The 20,781-nt window shown below is 35.2% G+C and overlaps 1 protein-coding gene across 5 annotated transcripts in view; it reads left to right on the forward strand.

Annotated features, from left to right (window-relative positions):
* The window catches only part of PCLO (piccolo presynaptic cytomatrix protein), a 416,642-nt gene that overhangs the window by 195,432 nt on the left and 200,429 nt on the right, over nucleotides 1-20,781 (forward strand). For all 5 annotated transcript variants that reach the window (XM_024249810.2, XM_054559581.1, XM_054559582.1 and 2 more), the window contains exons 4-5: nucleotides 5,966-6,682; nucleotides 15,511-20,593. In XM_024249810.2, the coding sequence (XP_024105578.2) occupies nucleotides 5,966-6,682; nucleotides 15,511-20,593 (5,800 nt within the window). The remainder of the gene's footprint in view (nucleotides 1-5,965; nucleotides 6,683-15,510; nucleotides 20,594-20,781) is intronic.

The following is a 20,781-nucleotide window of genomic DNA, read 5'->3' on the forward strand; positions in this document are numbered from 1 at the left end:
GAAAAATAAATAGGCAGCCCTGAAGTTCTGAGATTCTCCTTAATGGTATTGTTGCTATAGTTACAGCTGAAATGTTGTATAAAGCAAATTGCTTATTGATGGAAAAATGCTGAGTGGCACAGTAGCATCCCTTCTCTGGGTTTTTATTGCCTTCATTTTCTACTTTGCTTCTTAAGATGAATGGATTTTTTGAACATTGTTTTGTTTTGAACAAGCTCTCATGAATTGATGTTAAAATAAGTATGTTTTATTAACATGTACTAGCTGACAATTGAATAAATTTGAGTATTTTCTGATCAGTGTGGTGTTATTTTACATATTCTACTTGTCAGAATGTTTCCTACTTGGAGATGAATTTTGATACCCTGATTATTAATGTTATAGCACTGAATAAACGGTGATTGGCCTCATAATTTGGAGGCCTCTGAGTTTCTTTATATTTAATGATAACATAGATGAAACATAAACTTTTATTGTTTTATACCATTAGAGGATACTTATAATAGCATATTCAAAATATATTTTAAAATCACTGGAAAAAAAATGGAAGCAGTCTTAAAGCATCCACACGGATGATTAGCATGTTTTTTTAAAAGCCTCCTTAAGCATCTATATTTTGTATTTTTTTATGTAGTAAACTCAGTAATACAATAGAGATGTTCTCAGTACATATATATATATATATATATATATATATATATATGGTTGGTGCAAAAGTAATTGTGGCTTTTTCCATTAAAAGTAATAAACAAATTTGTATTGGAGAAATCTTGCAAACAGCACCTTAAAATGAAATTTTATTATATATATCTATATATCATATCATATCTCATATATTATATATTATATCATATATAACATGATATATATTATATATCATATAGATAGATCTATATCTATACACATATAGAATGAAATTTTATTTTATATATATCTATTATTTGATATAATAGACCACCAACAGTTTTATGTGTGTATATACAGATGTACACACACACACTCACACACACACATACACACACGCACACATATATATACACACACACACATAAAACTGCTGGTTGTCTTACTATATTTTAAGAAGATATTTCAAAGATAAGACTATAACTCATTTGATACTTAACCTTAAGGCAAAATATGAATAATCATGTGTATCACAATTCTAACTGTTACAGGAAGAGTTAATGCTATATCTGGCTAAATCTTTTCAGCTAGTAAAAGTCATACATGGCATTGATACATTGAGTTGTTGCGTAAGTGAAATAATTTTGTTTAATTGATTTCCAGGTTGCTACTGGACCAGAAACAATATGAAAATGTCATGGTGTGGCTATTTAGGAACTAAGAGTATAGATAACATCTTTTGGAACTATAAATAAAATATTTCTTAATCAAATTCCTGAATACAGTGATACAAAAATCTTTGGATTATTTTTGTTAAAGAATGAAAAAAAATTGTGGCCTACAGATGTTTAGGTTATAGAGTATTTCCAAAATTTTGGGAGAAGCAAATGTTTCTGGTCAGTTTGTTTATAACTGATGATGATATGATAATGATGATGACCCATATTGTCCAAAATAAACTTTCTTGGAAATTTACTGTTATTTCTTTTTACTCACTCTGAAACACCTGATCAATTTTTCTTTTCTCATTTCCTCTTTGTATTTTACCTAGATTCTGCATTTTCCTCCAATGATAATCCTATGCTCCACCTTAATAAACAAAATTTGAATTTATATATCTAAAGAAATATAAAATTTTTGGTGTTACTGTAGGGCTTTGTTCTCTTTCAACTCTTTATTGACAGACATTATAACTTCCTCTGCTTGCTGAATTTGTTGACATTTTATTTTTGGTTCTAGGGCTGCAGAAAAGAGAAGAGACACATATGAGACCACCAGTTTAGCATTTCTAATTGTTGAAAAACATACTCTTTTGTGGCTTATAATTTATCAAATTCCTTATGTTTCAAACTAAATTCCTCAGATAATCCTGTTGTATTCATTCCATCCTTTCCATTTCCTCTAATAGTTTCTTTCTGCCTCTAGATTTAATTTTTACCAACATAGGTAGGTAACCACATTCTGCCCGACTGATCTTAAAGAAGCAGATTTTACTCCTTTACAGAAACCTTCACTGGATGCCAGTTTCTTCTACAAAATGTCTAGTTATGGCAATAAGTGCCATTTATTTGGGAATAATTGCCACCTAAGAGAGAATCTCAACTTGCCTCTTCAACCTTATCTTCCATTACCTTCTTACAGCTAAACAACATGTTTATTGTTTAATTTTTATCTAGATTTGGTCAAATCTAGTGTTTTTAATCATTGACTTTTTGCAGGCATATGTTATATGATATTTGCTGTGCCTCATCTCTTAACTTAATGATTGAATTTCAATGTGAATGAAATAAGGCCTTAGCCTGATGTATTTGCATTTTGACTGATTGCTATCAAATCTGAATAGACATTTTCATTTCATATTTCTATTATGTCAAATAGTGACAAGACATATTTTTGGGAAAATAGATTTATTTCACATTCACAATTTATTAACATACCTATTTTAAGGCCAAACCTTCTTGGAAAATATCTAACTAGAAGTGGTATCTCTCTCTTCTGCATTGCAACACAATATCTCTGTCTCTTTGTTTTTACTGCATATTTAGCTTATTTTCACCCATGCTTTATTTCTTCTACTTGAATGTTGGTTCTTTGATGAAGTAACCTTTGCATATACACTTTCCAACCAATAGATATAAACCAAATAGTTACATACAGAATAGATATATGAATGAATTATTTTGTCATTATTTGACGTAATAGAAATATCAGCTCCAAATTAATTTTGGTGACAATTAGTCAGAGTGTAAGTTCAAAAGAATTAGGCTGGCTGCCTTCTTTCATTCACAATGAAAATTAGTCATGCACCCAAGAGACTGGGTATAGCAACATTATGTTAAAAATAATTGCAAAATAGCAATTATTTAAAATGCTAGGTTTAACTGAACATGGATGGCAATTTAAGCACAACATTAATTTGAAATAGCCAATGAGGCTCTCAGGATAAGATCTCTTATCTCTCAGATTTACACTATTGCCTTCTGTTTGCATTACAAACCTTAGTAGTTTAGTGGTTATCACCACTTTATAGGTTTACCAAGCATTACTTTAAAATGGGACAATGAAATATTTTATGTGACAAAATACATTACATAGATGATACCTTTTATCCTCATACCTAAATTTCAAATTATAGGAAAATAATGAGTATACTACCTTGAAATTATTGCTATGTTTTATTTTCTCAACACATTTTTCTTGTGCCAAAAGCCATGTACCATTGTGGCCTCATATGCTGTAAAGTAGCAAGAGATGGCAATTTTGTAAGAATAATTTGTCCCTGTCTCAAAAACTCAGATAGAATAGTCACACTTTTTTAAATGACAAAAATTTCCAATGACATGAAACCTATATTTCTGGTATACTAAAATTTTCTAACTTATTTATATTAGAACATGGCCTATGGAGATGCTTAATACTCACCTGTATTTCGTTTTTAGAATCCATGTGGCAAATCAGCACATTCATGTCTGTTTTTGTGTTTTAAAAAGTCAGGCTCTGGGGCTGGGCACGGTGGCTCACGCCTGTAATCCCAGCACTGTGGGAGGCCAAAAAGGGCAGATCACAAGGTCAGGAGATCTAGACCATCCTGGGTAACATGGTGAAACCCCGTCTCTACTAAAAATACAAAAAATAGCTGGGTGTGGTGGCGTGTGCCTGTAATCCCAGCTACTCAGGAGACTGAGGCAGGAGAATCTCTTGAACCCGGGCGGCAAAGATTGCAGTGAGCTGAGATCAAGCCACTGCACTCCAGCCTGGTGACAAAGTGACACTCCATCTCAAAAAAAAAAAAAAAAAAGGTCAGACTCTGAATGAAAATCTCTTAAGATGTGGCTCAACCAAGTAATTGTTTTTAAAACCATGTTATAGATTAAGATTGATTTTCTGTAGGTATTATGGAAGTTCTTCCTTCAGGGACTGTTCAACACAAGAGCTAGAACTTTTAGCATTTGACATAATGAATCAAATCTTCTTTCCAATGACTTTTATATAAAGACATTAATTAAAGAAGGCACACAATTCACTTCAGAGCTCCTTAGACATGAAATTAACAAGAGAATTGATATTGAGTGATTATATACACAAAAAGCAAATGAATCCATATATATCCTAATATTTTATTGGCAGCATTTTACCACATTTACAGAATTGACTTTTGTCTTTACTCTTTTAGATCAGCAAATAAGAATTATAATGGCTTACAGATTGCAAAATAATTATAGTTATTAAGCAACATTGTTAGTTTCTAAAGTAATTAGAACCTGAAGTAAGAAATGAAACTTAGATTATCTTTTAGTATTCTAGAGCAATAAGTGATTTTTTTATCTAAAGACTTTAAGATAAGCAACTAGAAAGAGTGAGCCAGCATGAAAAGCAATTTGAAATTGAACTTCTCAGAGCACAAGGTAATGCATGAAAGCAATATTATTTGTATGACACTCTAACCCTGTGCCTTACAGAATGGATACACATTCAATGGTAACAATTAGAACTACATACACAGCCTTTACTTTTTAACATTAGAATAGATATAATGTAAGAAAAAATGCAATACACATCAATCAGGGAGGAATTCTTTAATAGTATTATTCTAACATAATTTGTCTCCTAGGTGATCATTTGTTCTGTATTCTTATCAGAGAGTAGTTTTTAGTATTTAGTTTGCAAAAATTATTAACCAGTTTATCAAAAAGGCAGGTCCTCCTGTTTCCTCTCCTAGGATTCTGCTAAAATGGTTTTTGGTGTAGTTCCTAGGAATTTGTGTGTCTAAAGACCCTATTAGTTGATTTAGTGCAGGTGACCATGGCTTAGACACTGAAGAGCAGCAATATAAGAAAATGTTTGGCCAAGCACAGTAGCTCATGCCTCTAATCCCAGCATTTTGGGAGGCCAAGGCGAGCAGATCACCTGAGGTTGGGAGTTCAAGACCAGCCTGACCAACATGGAGAAACCCCATCTCTACTAAAAATAAAAAATTAGCCGGGCGTGGGTGGCGCATGCCTGAATCCCAGGTACTCAGGAGGCTGAGGCAGGAGAATCGCTTGAACCCAGGAGGTGGAGGTTGCAGTGAGCTGAGATCGCACCATTGCACCCCAGCCTGGGCAAAAAAAAAAAAAAAAAAAAAAAAAGAAAAGAAGAAAGAAAATGTTTTAATCAGCAAATCAGAACACTCAGGGAAAAAGATACCAAATAATTGAGCCTTGGAGTGCTTCTTATTCAATTGCATGAGGAAATGTGATTAGTATTAAGAATGAAATTATGTTCATAATCTGGAAGCAGATAGAGAATTATGCACAAGTGATTCTTGAAAACTGTCTATACCTATAAAGCTCTACTCTGAAAGGTAGAACTATATTTGGCCCAAGTCAAGAGATAGGCAATAATAAGCTAAATCCTAAAAGAACTTTTGATTAATTGGTTATTATAAAGATAATTATTATGAAATGTAATAGTCTTTGAATAAATTTTGGATGAAAATACTAATTTTGAAGAAACCAGGCCTTAAAATAATTTTATTTGGAACAAATGCAGATTTTTTTTCTTCCTGAAAATGAATATTTCTCTGGGTCCATGTTTAATGCAATTATTTCTTTTTCTTTTCCTCATTTAATGAGGATAGTGAATTGCTAGTCTCTAGAAATTCTATACATTTTTACAGTTCAAATAGCCTTTTTGTAATGTTTTAAAAAATTACTGTGTCATTGGATTTGGAAAACAGTGACCCACCTTCTCCATGTACAAAAACAGCAGATAGGAATTGCCAAATTTTCACTTTGGTAAAATCACAGAAACAGATACATTATAATACATTTAATCTGTTCATTGTAATTTTTTTTCACAGATTCAAGAATGGCTGTGTTTAAATTGCCAAACCCAGAGAGCAATATCAGGACAGCTTGGAGACATAGGCAAAATGCCACCTGCACCTTCAGGACCCAAAGCATCTCCCATGCCTGTTCCTACAGAATCATCGTCTCAGAAAACAGCAATGCCTCCCCAAGTAAAATTAGTGAAAAAGCAAGAACAAGAAGTAAAAACAGAAGCTGAAAAAGTCATTCTGGAAAAAGTAAAGGAAACACTATCAATGGAAAAAATTCCTCCTATGGTAACCACAGATCAAAAACAAGAAGAGAGTAAACTAGAGAAAGACAAAGCTTCAGCTCTTCAAGAAAAAAAGCCACTCCCTGAAGAAAAAAAACTAATCTCTGAAGAAGAAAAGATACGTTCTGAAGAAAAAAAGCCACTCCTAGAAGAAAAAAAGCCAACCCCTGAAGACAAAAAGCTACTCCCAGAGGCAAAAACATCAGCCCCAGAAGAACAAAAACATGACTTACTTAAATCTCAAGTACAAATTGCTGAAGAAAAGCTTGAAGGCAGAGTGGCTCCAAAGACAGTGCAAGAAGAGAAACAACCACAGACCAAGATGGAAGATTTACCATCTGGCACACCTCACAGTTTACCTAAAGAAGATGATAAGACAACCAAAACAATAAAAGAACAGCCACAGCCACCATGCACAGCAAAACCTGATCAGGTGGAACCTGGGAAAGAAAAAACAGTAAGTTAAATTTTACTAACTTCTCACACTCTCGTGTGTGAAATTACTAATTTTTAACCTAAGTATACAAGTTGCTCGATGGTAATTATATAAGCGAAGTTCCTCAAACAATGAATGACATTCTTAAAGAAGTATAACACTTGTTTGACTATAATGAAGAACTTTGGTCTTTTCACAGCTTTATGAAGTTTACATAAAGCATAAATACCACATTTATTTCCCTGTTTCTTATGCCTATCAAATAATCTATCAAAATCATATAGAGTGATAAAGAAGTTATCTAGTTATATTTATTTTCTCTACTATGGACATAAAAATCAATATCCCCCTTTAACATAAAATAATGTGTCTTTATGTAAGTTTCTGTTTACTTAACCATTTGTTTACATAAGAGTCAACAAGGTTTTATTTAATGTGTGGTCAGCCATAAAGTGATTGCAAAAAAAAAAAAAAGGAAAAAGAAAAAAGAAAAAAAAAAGACATAACTAAAATCCAAAGCAAAAGTCATTCTAAAATTTCACAAAGCAGTTTAATATTTAGCATGATTTTTAATATAATGTATCTGTTAGCAGTTTTATTCAATGTGTTTAATATTGAAAGGTTATTTATAATCAGCATAGTTTGGAAAAATATTCTTTTCTTTTTCTTTAATGGAAAATTTTCATTTAACCCATTTTAACCAATATTTTCACAAGCTGTTACATCCTTTTCAGAGGAACTCTGATATTTTTGGAGCTATAAGAGATCTTACATTAGACTTAATTGAATACGTTTAATTCACAGAGGACAGCAATGACTTACCAGGAAATTAAATAATTTAATAGTATTAAAATTCCAACTAGAAACTATAGTTTGTTTCACTGTGATTCAATTGTGTTTTCTTTACAGTTTTAACACATGCTTACCAACCCATCTCTGCTGTCTGATGCATCACACATTATCTAAGTAAATCCTGGTCTCCTTTCATTAAATGAGTTTGATCAGAGTCAAAAAGATGCCTATATATAGTCTCCATTCTAATGACTGAATCTAGCCACCACCACCACCACCAATTGCTTCTTCCAGCTAACCTTTGCAGAGCTTGATGCTTGGTACTGTTTGTCCCTTTGTGAAACTTTCTGTGGCTTTCATGGCCCTCTACTTTCCTTCTCTTTGTCTTTCTGATCATACTTTATGAAATCTACTTTGACTATCTCTATGATTTATCTTTGCGAAGTCCAGATGATTTTCCTTGTTTTGAGTTCTGTCTTTGTTCCTCTTATGGGAGCTACATGAACAATTTTTGAATCCACTTATGTACCTCTTGTCCCTCTTTTGAGTGTCAGACCTGCATTTTCAAGTACCTAGTCAGCAGTTCTACTTCAAAGCCTCTTTGTAAATGCAAACTCAATATGTCTGACTCTTTTCCACTTCTCTGTAGAAACAGTTTCTGCTTGTAGCTTTCTATTTCACCATCAAGCACCTGTCTCCTGTCTCCCAGTTACTAATCTTCTGAGTGATTTCAGGTCTCTTCTTACCTGTCCTTTGTTCTCCACAATGAAGGTATCACACTTCTGTCTATTAACTCCTGTTCCTCAGGGCACTACCTTACTTACTGCTTTCATGACCTTTTGCCAGTTATTTGAGCAATCTAATTACTGGTTAGAATGCCTTCCTTTTCTCCCTTCTCCATTTTATAGCTGTCAGGTAAATGTTTTCTAGGGTTCAGATAATTTAACTCCATCACTCAGATGTTCCTAACGATTCCCTATTGTGTTTTAAATATATTCCAAACAAGAAGTTTTCAAATATTTTCCTGAATGCAGTACTTTTTTCTTTTATTTTATAACTTTATCAATTTCTTTTTATTATACTTTTTCTTTCATTGTACAACCTCAATATGTGTATATGTATTTATAAATTTTATGTATGCACTATTTTACTAATATTTACCTTATAAAACATTCACAAAGAATAGAGAATAATTCAGTGAAATAAACTAAAATTACTATTGTTATATTTATTTAAATGCAGATAGTAAATACAGATACATTTGATCACCTTAAAAAGTGTTTAATAATGATATTTGAGAGACAGCACTGATTATGTTTTAATATTTTTTAAGATCGTGGTGTAAAATTTTATGATACAGTTATTTGAAATCCAGCTTCAAAGTTAAGCTTATTTTGATACTTTGATGTTCAGTTTTAATGGCTATTCAGAGCAGAAAAAAAGATAATTAAAAAGGATATGCTAGCAATGAAAGAAGTAGCTCACAGTTTGTTCTCACTATGTATTGCTACCTTTTTTTTAAAGTGCGGATTGGAAACCAATTATGAAAAAAATAATTGGCAATTGCACAAATAAGTGTAACCTTCCTTAATACCAATCATTTGTGTTTGTTAACTGTCAGAAAATGTGGGGATTTTAAAATACTTTTTCAACAAATGATTTTAAAACCCATTGCATTTCTTTGTCTAGAAGGTTTTTAAACAGATTGAAATATTCTGTTTTAAAGTTTGTTAAATAAGCAGATACGATAACTTTTAAAAGTGACATGTTATTTTGTATAGCATAATCATATGATAATTTCCAAATATTTATCTTCAAAGAGCTGTTTCCACATTATAATTTTCTCAAAGAAACAGGTATTGTTTATTTTGCTTTAAATATATAATACCCAGCATATTGCTGACAACTAGTGTTTATTTTCTTGCTATCTAATAAGTATTGTATTACTGAAAAGCACTTGCAGTCCTCTATTTTTAAGAAAAGATCAAGTCTTCACATTCTACAGCTTTTTAACTAATTTTCCATGAGGTAAACAGTAAATATCTGTGTCATGGTCAAAAATAATGTCATATTCTCTGTCTCAGTACAAAATAAATGTTCTTCAAAATATAAAGGTCTTATTAGTATACAGTGTACTACATCAGTAATATCTTGAGGCAGTCTGTCTAATTCTGGCTTACTTGTAATTAATAAATGTTTTTCACATGTACTGCCATCTCCCTAACCTTATTCTTTAAAATTATAATTCCAATCAGAGAAATTACTTCTTAATTTTTAATATTTTTTGTTTAAAAAATATACATTTTTTGAATTAAACAAATCACTCCACATTGAGGCTATGTCTTCCTTGGTACATTTTTCCTTGAGGGTTCACAATAGTAATTCTTAAAATATTTTATTATTAATTCAAGAGAAACAGGGAATATTATGAACTGAGTATGTAAAGAAATCTCCATAGTTGAGTTATATTATTATTAGATCTTTTGCTACTTAATTTGTTCTAATAATTTTTTCCCAAACCTTCCACAATTATTTCTTTATTTCTTCCAACAACATTTGCTGACAAAGGAATGTAGTTTTATTTGTCACTATATTGATTCCACATATTACTTTAGTCATTTTTTCATGGCCAAAAATAAAAAACATTTCCCCATCTGTTATGTGACTTTTCTTATTGGGGAAGAAAATTCAAAAGAAGAGTCCAAATGGTTATTATTGAAATTAGTGAAAACTTATAAAGTACTAGAAAACTTATTTGCTGAAAATTACAGAGGTTTGTGATAGTGTCATAATACCACTGGCTTTGATTCAAAGCACGTTCTATATTTAGGGTAAGGTTTGTTATTAGCAATAACAGATGCAGAAACAGATTTCAAATAGCTTTCCTGATAATGTCAAGCATTTTTTACTAACTTCAAGTCAGATCTGATTTAATTTGATGATCACTGTTCTCACCTTGTTATGAAAACTGATGAAAAGCTTGTAACAATATGAAAAGTGTCAGCTTTCTTGTGAGTGCATGTGTGTATTTCTTACATTACTAGTTTGATCTTTAACAAATGATTTTTTTTGCAGAAATTTTTTCTACTACTTAGCTATTATAGGATAGCTGGTTTAGTTAAAACTAGGTGATCTATTGTAACTACAAACCATAAGTCTGCATAACTGAACAATAAACTTCAACGTAAAGGTGAGCAAGTGAAGTGGTTGCCTCACTGTTACTTCTCTTTATAGTTGGTTTCCTCATTATAACTTCCAGCCTTCTCCTAGGATTCCTCACAAACCATGTGACCAACTGACATGATAAGTGAGATCATAGTATTGTCCATCTATTGATTAAATATTAGTGCAGTTTAATTTATCCTCTATTTTGGATTTAAAAATACAACTAAAATCCTAGTGTCTTCTCATTGTATTCCACTGAAGCACTTTGCATAGCTACTAGGGTATATGCACCCCACAGCGGAGACTCCTGTCTAAATGGCTTAGTTGGCTTTCTCAGCCTTCTGGAATCTGGCTCCAGCACAACTTTCAAGCAACCGCTAACATTCCCCATGGGGAGAAATTAAAGAAAAACAGCCAAATATGCCTTTGTGTGATTCCTGAACTTAGCTTGTGCTTTCTCCTTTCTGAACCTATTGTCAGTTTTTCTATGTGCACTGATGCTGCACCTTCACATCAACTGTGTCAGAAAAAATCCCACCTGAACCTCCAGACCACTTTGCTAGCATGACTTCCATGAGTCTGCCCTTCTATTCCCTAGTGGTAGTCAGTTTTCCTGATGCAGAATTTTCTGAAATGATTAATTTCTTAATTAGTTTTTATTTACAGTCAAAACAATACTCTTAATTTACCTCTTACTATTCTGGCTGCTGTGTTAAGTACTTCCTTATACAATTATTGATAAGGTTAATATTATGATAGCTTTAGTAAAGATGGGGAAACTGAATTTCCATGCCCAAGATCACATAGCTGGAAGGCAGAAGTGCTAGAATTATAGTCCAGCTCTGATTACAAAGACTGTGCCCTCACCCACTGCACAAGATGTTTTTTCCTATGACACTTTTAGAATACTGGCTTTTCATTATTATAATTATCCATCTCTCTTAGCAACCCTCACTGCTATACCAAACACTTGATATAATATTTTACTCTATTTATATATGTGTATTATTTAATCATTAATCTAGCTGTCATTTGTGTCATTCAGATTATTATAGTACATTGTTTACATTTCTTTGTTGCCACATCATTTTATCACTTCATTCATTCCTATCTTTCAAAATGTTTGTTGTATAGCATTAAAATTAATCCTGAAGTATAACAATTTGAAAATTACATACACATTTTTAAATTTTTAGTTTAATATTTTAAAAGTCATATTGCTATAGAATTTTATCTTTTTACTTATATATACAAACAATACTGTTTAAATCTTTATTTGATATAGTACACTAAAATACTCTCCTCATAGAAACCAAAGTTGGAACATTCTTTAGCAGGTACTTTTATTTCTGGTTAAAATGATATGAGGGTTAGTATTCAAGTTACATATAGCCAATAAGTGGCTGCCTAATCAGAAAGGATGAAAAATAATAATGTTTTCTGTAGTGAGAAGGACTCCCATAGTATAGCGCTTAGATGAGAGCATCCGATCTTTCACTCCAGGTCCAGTGAATTTTATTGGCTTAATTTTGTTTAGAGTGTTTCAAACACTCAAATCAGTAATCTGCATTAATGTAAACTTTATGTAAATTATTAAAGATTTGCATTCATTGTTTAATTTTAGCCCGTCAAAATAAATGGAAAATTAAACAAAAACTTAACACTGCATCCTTTCTTTGCACAGTTTTATATGTCATCTAGAATTCAGTTCTTTAATAATATTCAAAAAAAATTCTGTTTGCCTTCAATATGGAAGGCTTTTGTGAAAAGAGCAAAACCAAATTTGGCAGTGCAGATATGTCTTGGCACATTCTCCACTACTAGTGAAGGCCTCAAGATACACCACCATGGGAAGAGATCCAAATGGGGCTCCGTTCGTCACTGCCTCTCACTGACCAGTCTCAGCTCAATAAATGACAGGGAGTTATTGTAAGGGAAAACAAAAAAAGCCTGGAGAGTAAACACTTTGCCAACTTGCCACCTTATAATATGCAAAAGTTATTTAGGGAAAAAAATCATTGCAGCACCACCACCGTAGGTAAACAATGAAGAAATCCTGTGAGGAGTGTGGAGGGAGGAGACCAGGCAGTGAGTGGGAGGAGGAATAAGTGGGTAGGACGTGGTGCTGAGTGAAGAAGAAAGGCATGAACACAAGGAAAAGGCACATAAGGGAGATTGTAGGGCTGGTATTTTGATATTTATGTATATTAATCTTCTGTCTAATGTCACTTAATTTCCCTTGTTACATTATATAAGTCTGGTCTTAATCTGTTTTGTATAATATCAGTAGAACCTTCAGAATCCGTTATATAAAACTGTAACTTTTTAAATGGTCCTCTGAATTGTTACATATAACCATGGTCACATTTCTTTCATATATGCATAGTTTTATGACATTGTTACATATTTTAATATATGTAGACACAAAATAAAGAATACACATGGCCAGGCGCGGTTGCTCACGCCTGTTATCCCAGGATTTTGGGAGGCGGAGGTGGGCGGATCACGAGGTCAGGAGATCGAGATCAGCCTAACCAACATGGTGAAACTCGTCTCTACTAAAAATACAAAAATTAGCCAGGCATGGTGGCACACGCCTGTAATCCTAGCTACTCAGGAGGCTGAGGCAGGAGAATGGCTTGAACCCAGGAGTCGGAGGTGGCAGTGAGCCAAGATCGAGCCACTGCACTCCAGCCTGGGTGACAGAGCGTGACTCCGTCTCAAAAGAAATAGTAAGATGAAAAATAAGAATACACATGACATTATCAAAGTTTGATTGTGAAAGATCATTTTCTTGACATTTTATTCACAAGGAACTTAAGTACCCCACCCCCATCATGATGGTGTTTACTGTAAGTCAGTAAAGGGAGGATGGGGCTAGGGCTAAAAAAAGATAAACAAGGAAGGACATAGAAATTGTATTGAATTCCAAAAAATGTGCTCTGGCATTTTCTGGGATGTAATGAAATGGAAATGTCTCTCAACTCTAACCATCCAGAAAGCATTTATTAGAAGGCAGCTTCACCATTGCTTGCCACTTCACTATGAGAAAGGAACTGAAATGAGTTAAGTGCTCGTCAACCCTCCTACTATAGTCTCACAACTGCAGATAAGAAATTCTTTACTGGAAAGACATTCAAATTAGTACAGTATAGTTAATTCTAGGTGCACACTGAAGAGTAGGCATTAGTTTTTGCACTAAAGTTGTTAAGAATATATCACACTCTCTTTTTTAATTGAGTAACATTGTAAATTCAGCAAAATCATTTTACCCTATTATATGCTCAGGATAGATCATTGACCATGCATAATAAAGGTATATATTTAGATGAAAATGAATGTAAAATCAGCATCAAGCCAACAATATTTATATTTGATAACTCTAACTAGAAAAAGGAGAAGAAAAGAAGGAGGGAGGGAAGGATGGGGAGAGGGAGGGAAGGATGGGGAGAGGGAGGGAGGAAAGGAAGGAAGAAAGGAAGGAAGGAATAAGGAAGGAAGGATGAAGGAAGGAAGAAGGAAGGAAGGAGGAAGGAAGGAAGGAGGAAGGAAGGAAGGAGTATGTTTGTTGTGCAACCTTACATCTGTTTACTTGGGCCATAGTTAGATCGGAAGAGCTCATGCCAACGCACACTAAAAATATTGAGACAGTACAAGATACAGACTTAGTGGAATTTTGGTGGCCTCACAGGCTAGAATGAGCTGTAGCATGCTCTTAGGCAGCTGTTCCCCTAACCCCTCGTTTCTGTAGGCTGTGAGACTATTGTGACACTCTCCTTTAAACAGGACAACTAACTGAATCAGTTGTATTTTGCTCATATATATTTTTAATTAGCAAAAAAGTCTTTATGCAACAAGTCTCTATATTTAATTTTTATTTAAGGCCTCTCTGATTCTTGAACCTAAATTGTTGTCATGGCATCGTCATAGCCCAAGAAAGGCAACAAGTTCAAGGTTGTGGTGTGTCGCTAAGGGTCCCAGATCTCTGGAAAGCCCATGCTCCTGCTCATGAAAGCTATTTATTGTTTAGGAAGCTGCTTTTCAAGATAAAACAAGATTTCAAAATCAGAAGGTATTTCTAAGTGACATTAGTGAAACACCTTTGAGATGAGATGCTGAAGATAAATGTGATTAACAACTCTACAAAAATAACAGCTGGATATTTCTCTTTAACTGAACTGATGAGTCAGACCAATCATTGCATAACTTTTTCAAAGCACATAATTACTAAACATTCATTCCAAGTGATATAATGATATTAACAATAATACCAAGTATATATAGTGTTTCATAACTTTCAAAATGTCTTTTAAAAGCAGTGCATTGTTGGAATCATTTGACAAGAATGATAACAAAATTATTTGTGGTACATGGCATATATGTTATTATGGCATGTTACTTGCTTTTTTTTGTTTAGTAAATTCTCCAACATCCCTTACAACTTGCAGCCAGGCACAAAGCCCATTGTCTGATACTTTCTTGAACTTTACCTGACCTCATAATCCAAAAGTATAAATTATGTTAATAGAAAATTTATCTTTAAACGTCTTAATCACGATTTATAAACTTTATCCTAAAGCAAATTTATTGAGAAAAATAATCGGATTTTTGAGGGAAAATGACATTGAAATGTGAAAAGGTAGAGTATTTATGAAAGAAGATCAAATGTCATTGAGAATTGACATTTAATGAAATTTAGTTTAAATGGAAACTAACCTTATCAACGCATATCAACAATATTTTTCTCAAACTTTTAAAAAATACTGACATATGGTTGAAAAAATTTTCCAAAATTATTTTTCAGTTCCTAATAGTTATTTGGTAGTAATGGAGAGGCCATGTTTTTAGTTTAACCATGTTAAGTTTTCCTGTATCTTTATCTCCCTGCTTAGGAAAAGGAAGATGACAAATCAGACACCTCAAGTTCTCAGCAGCCTAAAAGCCCCCAAGGTCTGAGCGACACGGGATATTCTTCTGATGGAATATCAAGCTCACTTGGTGAAATTCCAAGTCTTATTCCAACTGACGAAAAGGATATTCTCAAGGGACTCAAAAAGGACTCTTTTTCACAAGAAAGCAGCCCTTCCAGCCCCTCAGATTTGGCTAAGTTAGAAAGTACAGTCCTATCTATTTTGGAAGCTCAAGCAAGTACACTTGCTGATGAAAAGTCAGAAAAGAAAACACAACCCCATGAAGTTTCTCCTGAACAGCCTAAAGACCAAGAGAAAACTCAGAGTTTATCTGAAACCTTGGAAATTACTATTTCAGAAGAGGAGATCAAAGAGAGTCAAGAAGAAAGGAAAGACACTTTTAAAAAAGATAGCCAACAAGATATTCCTTCCAGCAAGGACCATAAAGAGAAGTCTGAGTTTGTTGATGACATAACTGCTAGAAGAGAGCCTTACGATTCAGTTGAAGAGAGTAGTGAAAGTGAAAACTCACCTGTTCCACAAAGAAAACGAAGAACTAGTGTTGGCTCGTCAAGCAGTGATGAGTATAAACAGGAAGACAGCCAAGGATCAGGGGAAGAGGAGGACTTCATTCGAAAACAAATCATAGAAATGAGTGCTGATGAAGATGCTTCAGGTTCTGAAGATGATGAGTTCATCAGAAACCAGCTCAAAGAGATTAGTAGTAGTACTGAGAGCCAGAAGAAGGAAGAAACAAAGGGAAAAGGCAAAATAACAGCAGGGAAACACAGACGACTGACTCGAAAAAGTAGCACAAGCATTGATGATGATGCAGGAAGACGTCACTCATGGCATGATGAAGATGATGAAGCATTTGACGAAAGTCCTGAACTTAAATACAGAGAAACTAAAAGTCAGGAAAGTGAAGAACTTGTAGTTGCTGGAGGAGGAGGGCTACGCCGATTTAAAACAATTGAGCTCAACAGTACAATAGCAGATAAATATTCTGCTGAGTCATCACAGAAAAAAACAAGTTTGTATTTTGATGAAGAGCCAGAATTAGAAATGGAAAGCCTGACAGACTCACCTGAAGATAGGTCAAGGGGAGAGGGATCTTCGAGTCTGCATGCTTCCAGCTTCACTCCTGGTACATCCCCTACATCAGTATCATCACTTGATGAGGACAGTGACAGTAGCCCGAGTCACAAAAAAGGAGAGAGCAAACAGCAACGCAAAGCTCGGCACAGACCACATGGCCCTCTTTTGCCTACTATTGAAGATTCTTCAGAGGAAGAAGAATTGAGAGAGGAAGAAGAATTATTAAAGGAGCAAGAAAAGCAGAGGGAAATAGAACAGCAACAAAGAAAGAGTTCTAGTAAAAAATCAAAGAAAGACAAAGATGAACTTCGAGCTCAGAGAAGAAGAGAAAGGCCAAAGACACCACCTAGTAATCTCTCTCCCATTGAAGATGCATCTCCGACAGAAGAGTTACGTCAGGCTGCAGAAATGGAGGAGCTCCATAGATCTTCTTGTTCTGAATATTCACCTAGCATAGAATCAGACCCAGAAGGTTTCGAAATAAGCCCGGAAAAAATAATAGAAGTACAAAAAGTTTACAAATTGCCCACAGCTGTGTCATTATACTCACCAACAGATGAGCAATCTATTATGCAGAAAGAAGGTAGCCAAAAGTCGTTAAAAAGTGCTGAGGAGATGTATGAAGAAATGATGCATAAACCACACAAATACAAAGCTTTTCCAGCTGCAAATGAACGAGATGAAGTGTTTGAAAAAGAGCCTTTGTATGGTGGGATGCTAATAGAGGATTATATTTATGAATCTTTAGTAGAAGATACATACAATGGATCGGTAGATGGCAGTCTGCTAACAAGGCAAGAAGAAGAAAATGGATTTATGCAGCAGAAAGGAAGAGAGCAAAAGATAAGACTTTCAGAACAGATTTATGAAGATCCTATGCAGAAAATTACAGACCTCCAGAAAGAGTTTTATGAGTTAGAAAGTTTACATTCTGTTGTGCCTCAGGAAGATATTGTTTCAAGCTCTTTTATCATCCCAGAAAGCCATGAGATAGTGGACCTGGGTACTATGGTAACTTCTGCAGGAGAAGAAAAGCATCTACTAGATGCTGATGCTGCCTATGAAGAACTTATGAAGAGGCAACAGATGCAGTTAACACCTGGATCTAGCCCAACCCAGGCCCCCATTGGTGAGGATATGACAGAGTCCACCATGGACTTTGACAGAATGCCCGATGCATCTTTGACATCAAGTGTTCTCTCAGGAGCGTCTCTTACAGATTCGACCAGCAGTGCAACACTCTCTATCCCAGATGTTAAAATAACCCAACATTTTTCAACAGAAGAAATTGAGGATGAATATGTAACCGATTATACGAGAGAAATTCAAGAGATAATTGCCCATGAATCGCTGATTTTGACCTACTCGGAGCCTTCAGAAAGTGCTACATCTGTGCCACCCTCTGACACGCCTTCTCTCACATCATCTGTTTCTTCGGTCTATACCACAGATAGCTCTTCACCCATTACTACCCTGGATAGCATAACCACAGTTTATACAGAGCCAGTGGACATGATAACTAAATTTGAAGGCTCTGAGGAAATTTCTTCATCAACTTATTTTCCAGGCAGCATTATAGACTATCCAGAAGAAATAAGTGTATCTTTAGATCGGACTACCACACCAGATGGTAGAGCTAGTGCTGATTGTATTGTTATTTCCTTATCTGATATGGCATCTTCTATCGTAGAATCTGTAGTACCTAAACCTGAAGGGCCAGTTGCTGACACTATTTCTACTGACTTATCTATATCTGAAAAGGACCCAGTGAAGAAAGCCAAGAAGGAAACTGGGAATGGAATCATTCTGGAAGTTTTGGAAGCTTACAGAGATAAAAAGGAGTTGGAGGCTGAACTAACAAAAAGTAGCTTATCCGAAACCGTGTTTGATCACCCACCTTCTTCTGTAATAGCCCTTCCAATGAAAGAGCAGCTTTCAACTACATACTTTACATCTGGAGAGACCTTTGGTCAGGAAAAACCTGCATCTCAGTTACCATCTGGCAGTCCTTCTGTTTCCTCTCTTCCAGCTAAACCTCGCCCATTCTTTAGAAGTTCTTCTTTGGACATATCAGCTCAACCTCCTCCTCCTCCTCCCCCTCCCCCTCCTCCTCCTCCTCCACCACCACCCCCTCCTCCCCCACCACTTCCTCCACCAACTTCACCTAAACCAACTATTCTTCCTAAAAAAAAGTTAACAGTTGCAGCTCCAGTGACTACAGCTACACCTCTGTTTGATGCTATTACTACTGTAGAGACCACAGCTGTTCTGAGAAGTAATGGATTACCTGTTACAAGAATATGTACCACTGCACCTCCTCCTGTTCCTCCTAAGCCATCTTCAATTCCATCTGGACTTGTATTTACCCACAGGCCTGAGCCAAGCAAACCTCCAATCGCCCCCAAACCAGTGATTTCTCAGCTTCCAACAACTACACAAAAACCAACAGATATACACCCCAAACCAACAGGCCTATCTTTAACCTCAAGTATGACCTTAAATTTAGTGACTTCAGCAGATTATAAATTGCCTTCCCCTACCTCCCCACTTTCTCCACACTCCAACAAGTCCTCACCAAGATTTTCCAAATCCCTCACAGAAACTTATGTAGTTATTACATTGCCATCTGAACCTGGGACTCCAACAGATTCTTCTGCTAGTCAAGCAATTACCAGTTGGCCCTTGGGATCACCCTCCAAAGATCTGGTTTCTGTTGAACCTATGTTTTCTGTATTTCCTCCTGTGACAGCTGTAGAAATTCCAATTTCTTCAGAACAGACCTTCTACATCTCTGGAGCTTTACAGACATTTTCTGCTACCCCTGTCACAGCACCCTCTTCATTTCAAGCAGCTCCTACATCAGTTACACAGTTTCTCACTACTGAAGTTTCCAAGACTGAGGTTTCAGCAAGCAGAAGTACAGCTCCTAGTGTTGGTCTCAGCAGCATTTCCATAACAATTCCTCCAGAGCCTCTTGCTCTAGATAACATACCTTTAGAGAAGCCTCAGTATAAAGAAGATGGAAAATTGCAACTTGTTGGTGATGTAATTGATTTGCGTACAGTACCAAAGGTAGAAGTTAAAACAACTGATAAATGTATTGATCTTTCTGCTTCTACAATGGATGTGAAAAGGCAAATCACAACAAATGAAGTTTATGGGAAACAAATTAGTGCTGTCCAACCCTCTATTATAAATCTTAGTGTGACATCATCCATAGTGACTCCTATATCTCTGACCACCGAGACAGTGACCTTTGTCACATGCACAGCTAGTGCAAGTTACACTACAGGCACAGAAAGCCTAGTGGGTGTAGAACATGCAATGACAACACCACTCCAACTTACAAAATCAAAGCATGCTGAGCCCCCATACAGGATACCAAGTGACCAGGTCTTTCCTATAGCTAGGGAAGAAGCACCAATAAACTTATCTCTAGGTACTCCAGCACATGCAGTGACATTGGCTATTACAAAACCTGTCACTGTGCCTCCTGTTGGTGTCACAAATGGATGGACTGATAGCACCATATCCCAGGGGATCACTGATGGGGAAGCAGTGGATCTCAGTACAACCAAGTCTCACAGAACAGTCGTAACAGTGGATGAGTCTACTTCAAGTGTGATGACCAAAATAATAGAAGATGATGAAAAACCCGTTGATTTAACTGCAGGGAGAAGAGCTGTGTGCTGTGATGTGGTTTATAAATTACCATTTGGAAGGAGCTGCACAGCACAGCAGCCTGCAACTACTCTTCCTGAGGATCGTTTTGGTTATAGGGATGACCACTATCAGTATGATCGATCAGGGCCATATGGTTATAGAGGGATTGGGGGAATGAAGCCTTCCATGTCTGACACAAATTTAGCAGAAGCTGGACATTTTTTCTATAAAAGTAAGAATGCTTTTGATTATTCTGAAGGAACTGACACAGCGGTAGATCTGACTTCAGGGAGAGTTACTACAGGTCAGTATGATGTGGCAGCAGACCTTTCCTTGAAATGTCATTATGGTGTTCCTCATCTTATTTCAGGATGAAAATGTGGCTTCTTTTCCAGTTTTGTTACTTTTTCTCTTTCTTTGGATGTTATAGCAGCATATTTTGGAGTACATGTGCGCTTTTGTTCCTTCATTTTTTAAAAAAATTTGTTCTGC

This window comes from Pongo abelii, chromosome 6 (assembly GCF_028885655.2).
Source record: "Pongo abelii isolate AG06213 chromosome 6, NHGRI_mPonAbe1-v2.0_pri, whole genome shotgun sequence".
Lineage (NCBI taxonomy): Eukaryota > Metazoa > Chordata > Mammalia > Primates > Hominidae > Pongo > Pongo abelii.